Raw genomic sequence first — 13563 nt, 5'->3', positions numbered from 1 at the left:
CACAGGATAACATTGGGATATGATGACGCAACATCGGATTTGCACCAAACGGTCAAAGCTTTCGGCCTTCCAGCATGCAACGGGCCCATCCATATAACCCCGCCTCCTGGCTCAGGCACTCCATTTTTTGTTTGGTGTGGCAGGTGCCGGAGGGCTGCTGGTTTTTTAGCAACCATAAGCTTTTTATATTTTATTTTTATAGTCTTACTTTTTTTTTGAGCGATCTTTCTAAACAGCGTCTTATACGTACCTTGGAAAGAGTCGCTCCAACAACTCCCCGCTAGGTCGCGACAATGCTTACACTCGAGTACAGTGCTGTTTTGGCGGGTGTCTGTGTTGGATGTGCTAGCAAGTCCAGCAGATGTTACCAGGCTGCGGCTGGAGCACAAGGAGAAGGTAAGGCATCTGTTCCGCACTGTTTTGAGAGGAGACTGCCAAACAGTAGCTGACGCGCCGCCACCACGGTTGCTCCAGCGCTAGGCCTTACGGATCTTAGGCACCAGGAATAGCATGAGGCCGCGATCTCTAGGGTTGATGTCAGCAGTGGGGAGTCATACGCTCTCCTAGTCAACCCTCCCCCCGGTTCACGACCAGTTTCCACTGAGCCTCCCGCATGAACGGATTCCTCGCTTCCGTCTCAGACGCTACCAGAGGGGACTCGGTCGCAGCATAGGCCGCTGCGTCAGTGTTCACTAAGCTCTACCACGAGAGATCCGGTCGCAGCATAGGCGGCTGTGTGACCACTGCGTCTGTGTTCACTGAACGTTACCGTGAGGAGACTCGGTCACAGCATAGGAGGCTGTGCGACCAGTGCGTCTGTGTTCACTGAGCGTCTGTGTCCACTATAGGTTCCTGGAGCGGCAGTGTACGCTAGTATCGTCTGGATCCACTCCGTATTTGCTAACGTATTGATCAATCACTGGAAGCGAGGTGAGTCTCCCTGTATCCCACTCTGAGTACGGGCTATACAGCACTAAATTTCTATCTACTTTTTCAGTATGAATAGTTAAGTTCCTATTGCATATGAGTCTGTGTACATTTACTGTGGTTTTCTTCGCATTGCGTCTGAATACGTTAGATCTGTTTATACAAAATTCAGTAAATGTTCGCCTACATACTTTAAAAAGTGTTTGTAGTTGATGATATGCTCATATGACTAATATATAACATGTGACTGACTGCTAGTGTGATTGCTGACTTTAATATATGTTTGTCAGTTGTTTCTTCTGATCCTCAATACTGGTGCATGAGTAGGGTCAGATTTATATCACTTTAGAGGGTTAAAGTTATAACAGTCACAAATTGTGTAGTACACTGTGAAAGTGCTGATTATTTATCATGTCGAAGAGCGGCAAAGGTGACGAAAGTACACTTACAGCAACACTCATATCATGTTTGCCTTGCAAAACTGTATTTTCCTCTCAGGATCTGGTTCAGGATAGTTTGTGTAAATTGTTTTGCTTTTCAGCAGAACACAAGGCAGATCCCTGTACAACATCAGGTACAGATGGATCCACCTTGGGCTGTGTTTGCACAGACTTTGTTCAGTATAGCGGAACGGATAATTCCTACAGCTTCAGTACCAGGTATAGGGTACCCATACATGCAGCTCCCTACCTACGGTATATAATTTCCCCCAGCAGCTTCTCAACTGAAACAAGCTGATAAACCGATGGTAAGTATATCTTCACCTTCACAGGCTACGCATGACGATTCATCAGGAGATGAAAGCTCAGTTTACTCTACTTCGACATACGAAGAGGAGGAAGAAGATCTCGGCTCATTAGATATAGCTGAATTAATTAGAGCAATGAAGACCATTCTATCCTTAGAAGATTCAGCAGAGCCTGTGTTAAAAACCAAGGCACCTGTGTTTAAACATCCCAAAACAGTTAAGACTGAGTTTCCAGGGTCAGACCAGCTGACGGAAATCATGGAAGAGGCTTGGGTAGCACCCAACAAAAAATATAGAATTCCCAAAAAATGAGATTGCAATTATCCTTTTCCAGCCGGGGACTGTTCAAAAAGGGAGGTGGCTCCTAAAGTAGATACACATGTGATTCGATTAGTGCGAAAATCTATATTGCCTTTGCTGTCAACATCTTTAAATGATGTCACGGAAGAGTGGATGGTTTTCTAAAAACCATATTTTCCCTGTCTGGAGCAGTCATAACGCTGGCCATGGCTTCAGCTTGGAAAGCAAGGGCAGTGGCTGCCTGGGCTGATGCATTGGAAGGTGATTTTTCATCAGCTTCTAGAGCAGGGGTGGGCAATTATTTCAGCTGGGGGGCCACTTAACACATTCCATCGAATATTCGAGGGCCGCACACAAAATATCCCCTCCCTCCCTGAGCACGCACAGGTACAAGGTATAACAAAAACACACACAGGTGTAGGTGGGTACAGGGGCCCTCATTCCGAGTTGGTCGTTCGCTAGCTAGTTTTAGCAGCCGTGCAAATGCATACACTGTAGTCGACGCCCACGGGCGAGTGTATTAAAGTAGCATCCTGTGCAGCAGAGCGCCTGCAAACACATTTTGTGCAGAACAAGACCAGCCCTGTAGTGACTTATTCTGTGCGATGTTTGCTGCGACGAGTGACACAGTAATGACGTCAGACACCCGCCCTGCAAACGCCTGGCCACGCCTGCGTTTTCCCAAACACTCCCAGAAAACGGTCAGTTGCCACCCAGAAACTCCCACTTCCTGTCAATCTTCTTGCGTCTGCCAGTGCCACTGAAAGCGTCGCTAGATCCTGTGCAAAAGCACGCCGGCCATTGTACCCGTACGGTACAACGCGAATGCACATTGCGGTGCATGCACAGTTTAGCCCCGTTTTGCCTTGATCGCTGCGCTGCGAAAATCCATAACTCGGACCCCCAGGGGTGTGTCACAAAGCATCAGGGGGTGTTCACTGTCGGAAAGGTAGGGGTACAGGGTGCCATATACACTGAGGTAGGGGTACAGGGTGTCATATATATAGAGGCAGGGGGTACTGGGTATCAAACACGGGAGGGGGGGTACAAGGTGTGGAACACATACACAGGGGTAGGGGGGTACTGGGACACACACCAGGGGTGAGGGTGGTAGTGGGGGTCACTCACACAGAGGTATTAGGTACAGTGAGTCACACACACGGGGGGGGGGGGGAGGTTAGGTGGGTACAGGGCTCCCAGGGTGCTCACCTCTCTCTGCACCAATCCACTGAGTTGCAGGACGTCACATGCGGTAACCAGGTACAGGCCAGAAGATCAAGTGCTGTGTAGTCCATGGAGCCGCACCGCCAGTAATTTTGGGTGTGATCCGGAACAGTGACTGGGAGGCCAAGGTCTGCTTCCTCCTCCCTGGAGGACGGAGGGTATGGGGGATGCTGACGCTGTTCCTCCATGATGCTCCATGATGCAGAGCCAGCCGAGGTGGTTAGCCAGGGAGCAGGAGACAGCCGGCGTCCAGCTGCCCAGATGATCCGCTGGCCGCATCCGCTTCTACCCCTGCTTTGGCTCTGCCCCCGCACCGCCCAGCGCCTGACGTCGGAAAGGAAATCCCGGTCAGCAGCCCCTGTGACGTGACCGGGATTTCCTCAGCGGCGCCGCGTCTTTGAGCTGCTGTAGCGCAATGACCAGCGGCTCAGCTAGTCGGGCCGCTTGTCATTGCGCACTGCTGGGGGACAGCAGGCCAGGCAGGATCGGTTTGGCCCGCGGGCCGCATGTTGCCCACCCCTATTCTAGAGGGCAAAAATCCTATATAGCCCATATTAAACTGGCTGCAGTATTCTTGGAAGAAGCGGCATTAGATATGGGTACTATTGCTTCTAGGGCATCAGCCTCAAAAATAGTTGCGTATGTGGAAAGCTGATTCAGAATCTAAGAAGGTTTTGGAATCTTTGCCTTTTTCTGGAAATATTCTGTTTGGTAAAGAATTGACAGATATTCTGGAGTCAGAAGCAGACTCCAAGAAGGTCAAGTTTCCTTCCACATATAACCCAAAACCTAGGGGTCCGGTTTTCCGGCCATTTTAGTCTCAAGGAAAACCAAAGGGAAAAAAGTGATCATAAGCAGCCCCAATACAATAAGTTTGGCAAGTCAAAAAAGCATTGGGCTACTAGAGGGCCAGCTTCCAAACCAAAAGATAAGCCATCAACCTGATGGTGCGGGCCTCCTCCTGGGGGACTCCTGGGTAAGGGTCCGACTTCAGATCCGACAGATCTGGCGGCAGTCTACAACAGATGCCTGGGTGCAAGAAGCGGTATCTCTAGGTTATGTGTTTCCCTTTAAGAAGCATCCTCCTTGAAGGTTTTTCTGCACCAACCCATCTCGGGTAGAGACACAGGCCAGGGCTTTGCAAGAAGCAGTTCAGAAATTGCTTCAGTCAGGAGTAGTCATTCCAGTATCCCCTGCACAACGGGGACAGGGGTTTTACCCCAACCTATTTTTGGTTCAGAAGCCAAATGGGTCTTTTCCGCCCATTCTCAATCTCAAAATGCTAAACAAATATATTTGGGTATCAAGGTTTCACATGGAGACATTCCGCTCCATAGTTTTGGCCATGGAGCCAGGGGATTATATGGTATTCCTGGATATTCAGGATGCTTACCTACATGTTCATATAGCACTGTCCCATCAGTGTTCTCTCAGGTTCGTTATCCTCCAGCAGCATTTCCAGTTCCAGGCCCTACCTTTTGGGTTAGCCACAGCCCCCAGAGTATTCACCAAGATTATGGTGGTTATGGCAGTTTATCTCCGCAAGCAGGGGGTAAGAATTTTTCCATACCTCGATGACCTTTTAATCCTGGCACAATCACAAGAATTGCTCCTGTACCATCTCCAACTGACAATAACATGTCTGCAGAGGCTCATAAATTGGGCAAAAAAATTTCTGGTGCCGTCACAACGGATGATTCACTTGGGGGCTGTACTGGATTCAGGTCTGCAGAAAGTATTTTTACCTCGGAACAAGATATCCAAGGTACAGTCAAAGATTCAGGACTTGTTACATTGTCAGAGGGTATCCATTCACGCAGCTATGTGAGTGATGGGGTTGATGGTGTCAACATTCGACATGGTGGAGTATGCACAGTTCCACACGAGGCCTCTGCAGCGTCTGATTCTGGCCAGATGGAATGGAGTACATCAGACAATAAAGAAACAGACAATGGTACTTTCAGTAAAGGTAAGAAAGTAATTAGCCTGGTGGCTACAGACATCCCATCTAGACAAAGAGAGACCCTATTGGATATCATATTGGGAGATCCTTAAAACAGATGCCAGTCTTCAGGGCTGGGGAGCAGTGTCCAGAAAATTATGGTTCCAGGGACAATGGACCAAAGAAGAAAGTTGCCTGCCAATAAACCCGTTGGAACTTCAGGCCATATACATGGCACTGATTCAGGCAAAGGACAATCTTCAGGGAAAACCAGTCCAGATCTGCTTGCACAATGTGATGGCAGTAGCGTTACATCAACCATCAGGGAGAAACTCGCAGCCAGAAAGCAATGAAGGAGGTAAGTCACATACTAAAGTGGGCAGAACTCCATCTTCCAGCCTTGTCCGCAGTGTTTGTTCCGGGAGTCCTAAACTGGGAAGCGGACTTTCTCAGTCGACACACCATTCAAGCGAATGGGCTTTACACCCGGAGGTCTTCAGGACTCTATTAGACAAATGGGGGTTGCCAGAGATAGATCTCATGGCATCCCGTCTAAACAACAAATTGCCCGCATATGGGTCAAGAACAAAGGATCCCGGAGCGATCTTTGTGGAACGCCTTGGCGATGAAATGGGACTTTCATCTGGCTTATCTGTTTCCTCCGATCACCCTGTTACCCAGGGTGGTGAGGAAAATAAAGCAAGCAAAGGGTGCTGTGATTCTAATAGCTCCGGCTTGGCCCAGAAGGCATTGTTACACATATTTGCAGAAAATGTCGATGGATGCTCCACTTCTGCTTCCTCAGCGTCCAGATCTACTGATGCAGGGTCCCTGTTATCACAGACATCTGGATCGACTGTCTTTGACGGCGTGGCTCTTGAAACCTCTATCCTAAAGTTAAGAGGATTCTCTAAACAGGTAATTCAAACAATGCTCAGAGCAAGGAAACCTTTCTCGGCGCATATTTATCACCAAATATGGCAGGCCTATATTCGTTGGTGCAGTGAAGGATGTATGGACCCGAAATCATTTAGAGTTTCCAGCGTCCTCGCATTCCTTCAGGCAGGAATGGATAAGGGTTTGAAGGTGGGTTCCTTGAGAGTGCAGGTATCGGCATTGACTGTATGGTTCCAAAAGAAAATTGCCAATATACAGGATTTGTGTACTTTTTTCCAGGGAATGCTGCGCATTCGACCTCCCTTTGTTCCACCTACAGTACTGTGGGAGTTATGTTTAGTCCTAAAGGCCCTTCAAGTTGCCCCATTTGAACCACTTAACAAGGTGGATCTTAAATGGTTGACAGCAAAAGTACTCTTTCTACTGACTATGGCATCAGCTAGAAGAGTATCAGATTTAGAAGCGCTGTCATGTCGTTCCCCATTTCTGATTTTTTATCCAGATAAAGCAGTTCTCAGAACTAGGTCTGGGTATCTTCCGAAGATGGTGTCTAAATTCCACCTTAATGAAGAAATTGTAGTCCCGGCTTTTCAGGTATCGGGATTTTCTGCGGAGGATTCGTCACTGGACATAGTCCGGGCATTAAGGATCTACGTGGATTGTACCAGTGCCATCAGAAAGACAGCTTCTCTCTTCATTCTCTACGGATTTCACAAGAGAGGATGGCCTGCTACTAAACAGACGCTGGCAAGATGGCTTCCAATGACGATTTCAGAAGCATATTCTCAAGCTGATCTCCCTGTTCCGGCTAATGTCTCGGCTCACTCTACTTGTAAGATAGGTCCTTCATGGGCAGCACAACATGGTGCTTCAGCAGAACAGATATGTAAGGCAGCCACGTGGTCTTCCATTAACACATTCATTAGACATTATGCCTTGGAAACCTTTTCCTCTCATGACGCTGAATTCGGGCGTAAGGTTCTCCTGTCCAATAAGGAGCGTCCCCACCACTAAATTGCTTTGGGAAATCCCATTGTTATCCTGTGGATAACCTGTGGACCCTGCCAGAGATATACGTTATGGTAAGAACTTACCGTTGATAACGGTATTTCTCCTAAGTCCACAGGTTTCACAGGGATCCCATCCTGATGCACCTGATTTGAGGATCCTTTTACTCACTAACCTCTTCCTTCTTGTATGGAAGGGTGTGCATGTGTGTTCTTCTCGCCTGATTAGGGCTCTACATGATGCTCCTGCCTTGTGCTTTGGAATACAACTGATTTGCCTGAGCCAGTGGGCGGGATATATGGATGGGCCCGTTGCATCCTGGGAGACCACAAAGCTTTTGATCGTTTGCTGCCAATCCTCTGTCGCTCCATCATATCCCATTGTTATCCTGTGGAACCTGTGGACTTAGGAGAAATACCGTTATCAACTGTAAGTTCTTACCATAACGTATATTTCACTCAAAGCCTCTGCAACGTCTGATCCTTGCCAAGTGGAATGGTTTTTATCAGATAATAAAAATACAGACTATGGTCCTTCCTCTGGAAGTAAGGAGATCATTAGCCTGGTGGTTACAGACATCCCATTTGGACAAAGGGAGACCCTTTTGGTTATCAGATTGGGAAATTCTGACAATGGATGCCAGCTTTCAGGGCTGGGGAGCGGTGTCGGGAAAGAGATGTTTCCAGGGTCAGTGGACCAAGGAAGAAAGTTGGTTGCCAATAAATATATTGGAACTTCAGGCCATATATATGGCACTGATTCAGGCAAAGGACATCCTTCAGGGGAAATCAATTCAGATCCGCTCGGACAATGCACGCCAGTAGTGTACCTCAACCATCTGGGAGGAACTCGCAGCCAGAAAGCAATGAAGGAGGTAAGTCACACATTAAAGTGGGCAGAACTTCATTATCCAGCCTTGTCTGCAGTGTTCGTTCCAGGAGTCCTAATTGGGAAGCGTATTTTTTCTCAGTCAACACGCCATTCATGCAATCGAATGGGCTTTACACTTTGAGGTCTTCAAAACCCTGGTAGACAAGTGGGGGTTGCCAGAGATAGATCTCTTGGCGTCCTGTCAAGACAACAAAGTTCCTGCATACGGGTCAAGAACAAAGGATCCCGAAGCAATCTTTGTGGATGCCCGGTCAGTGAGATGCGACTTTCGTTTGGCCTATGTGTTACCACCAATCGCCTTATTACCTAGGGTGATGCGAAAGGCAAAACAAGGAAGGGGTGTCGTGATTCTAATAGCTCCGGCTTGGCCCAGGAGACATTGGTACACAGATCTGCAGATGATCTCAATGGATGTTCCATTCCTACTCCCTCAACGTCCAGATCTACTGTCTCAAGGTCCTTGTTATCACAAACACCTGGATCGACTTTGACGGCGTGGCTCTTGAGACTTCCATCCTGAAGGCAAGAGGTTTCTCACAACAGGTAATTCAAACTATGCTCAGAGCATGGAAACATTCCTCAGCTCGCATTTATCGCCGAATATGGCAATCCTATATTCAGTGGTGCAGTGATCGTAAATTTGACCCTAGGTCTTTCAGAATTTCCAGAGTCTTAGCATTCCTTAGGGCAGGAATGGATAAAGGTTTACGGGTGGCTTCCTTGAATTGCAAGTGTCAGCATTGACTGTATGGTTCCAAAAGAAAATTGCTAACCTACAGGATGTGCGAACTATTTTCCAGGGAATACTGCACGTTCAGCCTCTTTTTGTTCCTCCTACAGTGCCTTGGGACTTATGTTTAGTCCTAAAGGCCCTTCAGGTTGCCCAATTTGAACCACTTAAAAGAGTGAATCTTAAATGGTTGACAGCTAAAGTTCTCTTTCTACTGGCCATTGCTTCAGCTAGAAGAGTTTCAGATTTAGGGGCATTATTATGTCGTCCTCCATTTCTGATTTTTTTTTATACAGATAGAGCGGTTCTTAGAACCAAATCTGGGTATCTTCCCAAGGTGGTGTCTTAATACCACCTTAATGAAGAAATTGTAGTCCCGGCCTTCCAAGGGCCGGACCTTTCTGCGGGAGATGCATTGTTGGGCGTAGTCTGTGCCTTAAGGATCTACATGGATCATACCAGTGCCATCAGAAAGACTCTCTTCATTCTCTACGGATTTCACAAGAGAGGGTGGCCTGCTGATAAACAGACACTGGCAAGGTGGCTTCAGATGGCAATTTCAGAAGCATATTCTCAAGCTGATCTCCCTGTTCCGACTAATATCTCGGCTCACTCTACTCATACGGTAGGTCCTTCATGGGCAGCACAACGTGGTGCTTCAGCAGAACAGATATGTAAGGCAGCCACATGGTCTTCCATTAACACATTCATTAGACATTATACCTTTGATACCTTTGCCTCTCATGACGCTGAATTCGGGCGAAGGATTCTTCTGTCCAATCAGGAGCGTCCCCACCACTAAATTGCTTTGGGACATCCCAGTGTTATCCTGTGGGTAACCTGTGGACCCTGCCGGAGAAATATTTGTTATGGTAAGAACTTACCATTGATAATGTTATTTCTCCTAAGTCCACAGGACTCCCACCCTGACGCACCTGATTTGAGGATCCTTTCACTCGCTAACCTCTTCCTTCTTGTATGGAAGGGTGTGCATATGTGTTCATCTCGCCTGATTAGGGCTCTCTATGATGCTCCTGCCTTGAGCTTTGGTAAGACAACTGATTTGCTTGAGCAAGGAGGCGGGGATATATAGATGGGCCCGTTGCATGCTGGGAGTCCAAAAGCTTTGACATTTGGGGCAAACCCACTGTCGCGTCATCATTTCCCAATGTTATCCTGTGGCTCCTGTGGACTTAGGAGAACTATTGTTATCAACGTTAAGTTCTTACCATAACGAATATAGTGGGAGCGTGCATACTCATGGTAATCCAAAATTGGGCACAAGGTCAGTAAGTTTTTTTGTGGTTAAAACCAAAAACGCCCAATAAGTGTTCCTTATTTCTAACAGCATTTTTTCTCAAGTGTGATAACCACATTTTTTTCTTTAATTATCAACAAACCATGTTTGTTCTCTATACAGTACATCTGAACTATCTTCAGTTTATAAGTATCTCCCCTCTTTTCACTATTAAGTTGATAGCCCTACAAAGTAGAAAACATTTAGTGAAAAGTTCTGCAAGGCATAACAGTCCTGTATATGAAAAATACTGTATTTTGTAGTGCTAGTAATTCAGTGCTGCACTTTTTATTATACAGTATGTCTTATTGTAAATGTCTTCTATTTATATAGTCTGGCCTCATTTTTGGAAGTAAATAAAATTGAGTGAGCTGGATGTTTTAAAAATATATTAAAAATACCAGGCAAATTGCTCAATTAATTTACAAGTATCAAAATCTGCTTGCAAGGGCAGGCTTTAATACAGAACTGGAGCAAGTACCGTTTCTAACATTCAATCTTTAGCTAAAATACATTTTAAAATACCTGCTTGTAAATTAATAATTAAATGACAGAAGTCTCCGTTGCATGTACAGTAAATGAAAATATATAGTAAGCCATCCACCACTACTTGTAAAGTGAATTTGCTTAGAGCACTGATTTTCAACCTTTTTTTTTTTAAATTGCCAAGGCACACCATCAGCTCTCCACAGAAAAAAAAGCAAAACACACACATTGGCCCTCACAGTGGAAAAAAAAAAATCCACACATACATTGGCCTACACCGAAAAAACAATCACATTGCTCCCCACATAAATCCTATTGCTCCCCACATGAATTATCTTCATTGTTCTGCCCATAAATCCATAAATTCTTATTCTCCCCACATAAATTCTATTGAAATCCTATTGTTCCCCAGAGGAGAAATAAAGTAACAAACATTATCAGCTGTCCTCCTCCCTGTCACTCAGTGGCGGGGGTTGTTCATATTGAAGTTCTGCGAATACTGAGCAGCGGGCGGTCGGGCAGGTGTGGATGTGGGTGGGCAAGGAAAGCTGTGTTTGCAGGCAGGAACTGGAAGATGTGTATGCAGGCGGGTGGGTTGGCTGGGTGGTGAGACATGGCCGGAGCACGTTTTCAAGGCATAGGTCATGGCCGGAGCACGACTGATCCTCTAAGAAGAGCCCGGGCCAACAGTTCACTCTGAAGGTGCAGGAAGCTGCTCTGGCTCCGCGGCACACCTTGCAACTGGTCGCGGCACACTGGTTGTAAAAGCCTGGCTTAGAGGATAGTCATAATTCCAAACAGTGGGAGAACCAAAATAATAAAGTATTTGGAGATCAAAACTCAGAATGTATCACAGAACCTCTTACTTGCACCATAGAAGAAATGCACCAAGCATTAGCTGCAGACTGCTTATGAAAACCTATTCTCACAATTATATAGATACAAAGTAAGTTACTCAGGCATTCTCTTATTCAAATGCCTTTTTTGTTTTTGAGCTGTTTCCACTTACCTTTCCTTGCACCAACATCGACTAACACATAAGGACTATATGAGTCTGCATTAGTATATTCCAACAGGATGTAGATAGGAAACGTCCTCTTACAAATCCATGACAATTGCTACAGGTTTATATGTGATTCCTCTTCTTTACACATCAATGTCTTAAGGTGCATACACAGGAATAGATTTGACAAACGATGTCGGCATTCCTGATCGATGGGAATGAGCAATCGTTCAAATCGTTCAGTGTGTATGAACGATGACAATGACGTTGCGGTCACCCGCAGATCGCTAGCGACAGCCCCATGTCTTTTGAAGATGCAAGAAGATCTGGGGCTGTCATTAGCGATGCCCTGCTGCCAAATGCAGCATGCCCCCGCTCCAGACCCCCCCCCGCGCGCGACACCGTTCATCGTTGCCGGTATCAGTAAGTGTGTATGCACTTGCCGATGCCGCCCCCTCCCGCGCCGGGCACGATGTGTCGACCAGTGACACATCATGCCGTGTGTACCCACCTTTACGATTTTCAATGAGTAAAACTAAAGATACGGTCTAGTCACTACACTACTTAGAAAGTGCTTTCTTACCCTAAAATCTGTGTTTCTGTATCACCAAAGCTTTGACTTTTACTATCCTTCCATCTTACTACTATATTTATTTATAGTATTCGAGATTTTGTGCTTATGATGCTTTTCAAACTCCAGCGTCCTGTACTTAAGGCTGTCATTTTTACATGCAAAAGTTTTCCATGCATTAGACCTCATGATCAACACATAATTTGTGTAGACTAGTTGCTGTGTCTTCTTTCTTTTTGATCAGTCTTTATCCTTAGCTCAGTTAAGGGGGGTACTCACGATGCGATAATCTAAGCAATCTGACTAGATTGCTTAGATTTTCAGCAAGCTCTCTCCATGTGTACCCCCCGCAGCGATAGCGATGCGCAGACCCGTGCGTCGCTGTCGCTGGTGCTAGATTGGCCTGCATGCAGGCTCAATCTAGCAAGTCGCTCATTTCACCCGCTGGGTGAAATGAGCGTCTCCCCCGCACGCTCAGCACACATCTCTCCCACATCTGCCCGTGAATACGGCCCTTCAGAGGTACAGGGCTGCTTGTGGCCTAGTATCGTGCTAGGGCAGCAGTTATCACAGGTTTCAAACAAAAGAGTTTTACAATGATTAGTTTAGGTTTTGGTTTGATTTTGCAGTATCTTCATTGCATACAGTATATACATTTCCAGTGATCAGTGTTTCCATGTGTGATAACTGAAAAGCAATCTTGAATGTCTTTTCAGGCCTTTACCACACATACGTAATGGAAAGAGCTGCTTTGATGCTACTGGTAATCCAGTATTTGCCAGAGATCTCCTTGAATTCCCAGGGAACAAAGAACACTGTCAAACAGGTAAAAGATCAATTATTGAGCATGTTTGTGTAACGTAAATTTCATTTTGTCACCACTAGGTTAGTTAATCAGGGAATATGAAAACTACTGGAGTTCAAGACACTGGCATGTTGGTACTCTGCTCCTGAGTGAGTTTACAGTACAAGTGCCAGAAAGTAGTTGGGATAAGTGTGGAGAGCAACCATTTGATTTTAAATAGCAGTTAAAGTGAAGCAACAGATTGCAATAAAGTGACAGGATAGCATATTGGGCCTGATTCTGAGTTGGGAATAAAGCAAGAAAAAGCAAGTACTGTAACTGTGCACTTTGGTAAAAGCATTGTGCTTTCTTTCACAAGTTTCTGAAATTCAAATTGCCATGTGTATTACCCATCAGGTGTACACACACACACAAAACTCTGATAAGGTAGAAAGGAAAGCAGATTTTTTGACACTGACCTTTTTTAAAACGTAATATCTTATATTGTTCTCCAATTAAATGCACAATTAACCTGTTTTACCAGTATCTGTTCACTTGTGTTTTGAAAAATATACAGTATCATACCAAAACGTATCATAGTGGCTTGGCCAGTACACCGATGAAATATACTGGTGTGATGAAGTCCTTGCTGTCAATTCCCCTTACCTACATACAACAGTATCTGATCAGACAAAAACAATTACACATACGTTTGTATTACAATTATAAATTGTTTCCTAAATTTGCAATTTTAT

General features: G+C 45.7%; 1 protein-coding gene across 1 annotated transcript in view; it reads left to right on the top strand.

The window, feature by feature from the left end:
- SMCHD1 (structural maintenance of chromosomes flexible hinge domain containing 1) overlaps positions 1–13563 on the top strand; it is an 838152-nt gene that overhangs the window by 755480 nt on the left and 69109 nt on the right. The window contains exon 43 of the mRNA XM_063923554.1: positions 12741–12850. Within this exon, the coding sequence (XP_063779624.1) occupies positions 12741–12850 (110 nt within the window). The remainder of the gene's footprint in view (positions 1–12740; positions 12851–13563) is intronic.

This window comes from Pseudophryne corroboree, chromosome 5, assembly GCF_028390025.1.
Source record: "Pseudophryne corroboree isolate aPseCor3 chromosome 5, aPseCor3.hap2, whole genome shotgun sequence".
In the NCBI taxonomy this organism is placed as follows: domain Eukaryota; kingdom Metazoa; phylum Chordata; class Amphibia; order Anura; family Myobatrachidae; genus Pseudophryne; species Pseudophryne corroboree.
Note: the sequence above shows the minus strand (reverse complement) of the source record. Positions and strands in the feature narration are given on the sequence as shown.